General features: G+C 56.7%; 1 protein-coding gene across 1 annotated transcript in view; it reads right to left on the reverse strand.

Annotated features, from left to right (window-relative positions):
* Window positions 1-2,286, reverse strand: part of LLGL2 (LLGL scribble cell polarity complex component 2) — a 29,879-nt gene that overhangs the window by 18,872 nt on the left and 8,721 nt on the right. The window contains exon 2 of the mRNA XM_007454411.1: window positions 1,077-1,174. Within this exon, the coding sequence (XP_007454473.1) occupies window positions 1,077-1,174 (98 nt within the window). The remainder of the gene's footprint in view (window positions 1-1,076; window positions 1,175-2,286) is intronic.

Raw genomic sequence — 2,286 nt, forward strand, 5'->3', positions numbered from 1 at the left:
GGGGGGGGGCGCGGCGTTGTTTAGGGTGGGGAGGGGACAGCAGAGGGCCTGGCCTGAAGGCACCGGGCCAGTAACCTGACCCCTGAGGGTAAAGCCAGCCAACCAGGGAGAGCTGTCGCAGCCAGGAGGAGTGAAGCGTTATCCTGGCAACTGTTAGGCTGTTCAGGGTCACCCTGTCCCCCGCCCCACCGAAACCCATAACCTGAACTGCAACAGACTGTCAGCTACCACGTGGTGGCACCTGTGAGAAGACGCACAGGGCACCCGTGGGCCCACCTATGGCAGCCATGGCTGTGAGCCTTGGCGCTGAGAATCATAACCAGGATATGGCCGTGGCCTGGCAATGGTTAACCAGCTGAGGGAGGGCTGAGTCGGTGGAAGCTGGGCCTCTGCCCTCCTGTGTACACACCCCCTGCAGCCTCGTGCTCCTGACTTGCACCCCCAGGCTCCCCGCACCTGCCCTGCAGCAGAGGGAGTTACAGCTTTACTGGAGGAGGTGGCGGCTGGGCTCTCCACGGGTGGTCCCCCACCTCCCAATTCCCCTAGGTCCCACCCTGGCTCACCCTGGGGGCTCAGGTCAGATTCAGGGGTGGGACTCCCAGACTCATAGCGCAGCCTAGGCCTGAGGACCAAAGCAGCGATTCCCCATCCTGGGACCTGTGGGCTTGCCTCTGAAATGGACCCACTGGACCATGTCCAGCCTCAGGCCAGGGAAGGACTGTCCCCACCAACTAGGAGTCCACTCTCCTCTGCAGGGTGTGTGTGTGTAGAATCTGGAAGAGCAGCTGCCGTAGCACAGCTCCTCTAACCCAAGGCCACCCCGTCTCTGGTTTGGACTGAGCCCTGGGCCCAGTCGACTGATCCTTTGGGGGTGGAGCCCATCCCAGGCCTCCACTTACTGCATTCGGGGCTGACTCCTAAAAGGGTATTTGGAACGTCCTGGGAACAAGAGGGGTCATCTGCAACTTGCTTTTCTATGGAGAGTTGGGGGAGTCCTTCCTGAATCTCACCAATGCCAAGGCCCCTGGCCCTTCCAGGGCATCCCTGGGTGGGAGCTGGGAGAACGGAAAGGATACAGCTTGATGGCTCCGGAGCGGGTGCCGATGGCCAGGATGCGCAGAAAGGGGCTGTAGCCGAGGGCGCTGGGCTGGTGCGGGAAGCCATGCTCCACCGTCTGCAACGAGAACCAGGCAGGCATGGGCCTGTAGACACGTCCCCTCTGCCCCTCCATGGCCGGGGGCAGGGGGGTCAGTGCCGGAGGGAGCAGCCGCAGCAGAGAGCCACCCCCAGCAGGAAGAAGGAATTCAGTCTCGTTCAGGTCCCCACCCAGACCCACCTGGGCCCCACCCTCAGTCCATTCCTGACCCGGTCCTTGGCCACATGATGCTCCCTGGGAGTGCATCCTCCCGGGACACCGTGCTGGCCCCTTGCCCTCCAGGAACTCTGACCTGGTTCCTCCACCACCCGTACTGTGGGCCGCCCACCCAGCCCTCCTGCAGGGGTGCGGGGGAAGCTCTGGGAGGCTGGCACAGGGGAGGCACCAGGTGGCTCAGGAAGCCCAGCTGCACTGCAGCTCCAGGCGGGCCCCTGGGGTCCGATGGAACCCACAGCTGCCCTTCCTGACTCTGGGACCCCCGAGGATCCTCCAGCACTGAACATCTGCTCTGTCTCAAGTGCCTCGTTGCCACTATGAGTTCTCTTCCACCATCCCCCAAGGGAGGAAGCTTCTGGAGTGTTGTTGCAGACACACGCCCTGGCTCAGTTCTTCTTATAGAAATAATACACACTGTAGAAAACTTGGAACATATAAAGGAGTTTGAAAAAGAAGACAAAAATCACCCACACTCCTACAACTGGAGTAACCCTTCCTAACAAGGGTGTGTATCTGACTGTAAGCGTGTATGGGCCTATACTTAAAAACAGACACCTCAGAGAAAGACAAATACCGTATGATATCACTTATATGTGGAATCTAAAAAATACAACAAACTAGTGAATATAACAAAAAAGCAGCAGACCCACAGATATAGCGAACATACTAGTGATTACCAGTGGGGAAGGGTGTTAAAATTTTTTTTAGATTTTGGGACTTCCCTGGTGGTCCAGTGGTTAAGACTCGGCACCTCCACCGCAGGGGGTGAAGGTTCAATCCCTGAACTAAGATCCTGCATATGCAGCACGGTATATGGCCAAAAAAAAAAAAAAATTATATATATGTATAATTATTTAATATTTTATTTTATTTTGTGTGTGTGTGTGTGTTTTTTTTTTTTTTTTTTTTTTTTT

Source organism: Lipotes vexillifer, unplaced genomic scaffold, assembly GCF_000442215.2.
Source record: "Lipotes vexillifer unplaced genomic scaffold, Lipotes_vexillifer_v1.1 scaffold518, whole genome shotgun sequence".
Lineage (NCBI taxonomy): Eukaryota > Metazoa > Chordata > Mammalia > Artiodactyla > Lipotidae > Lipotes > Lipotes vexillifer.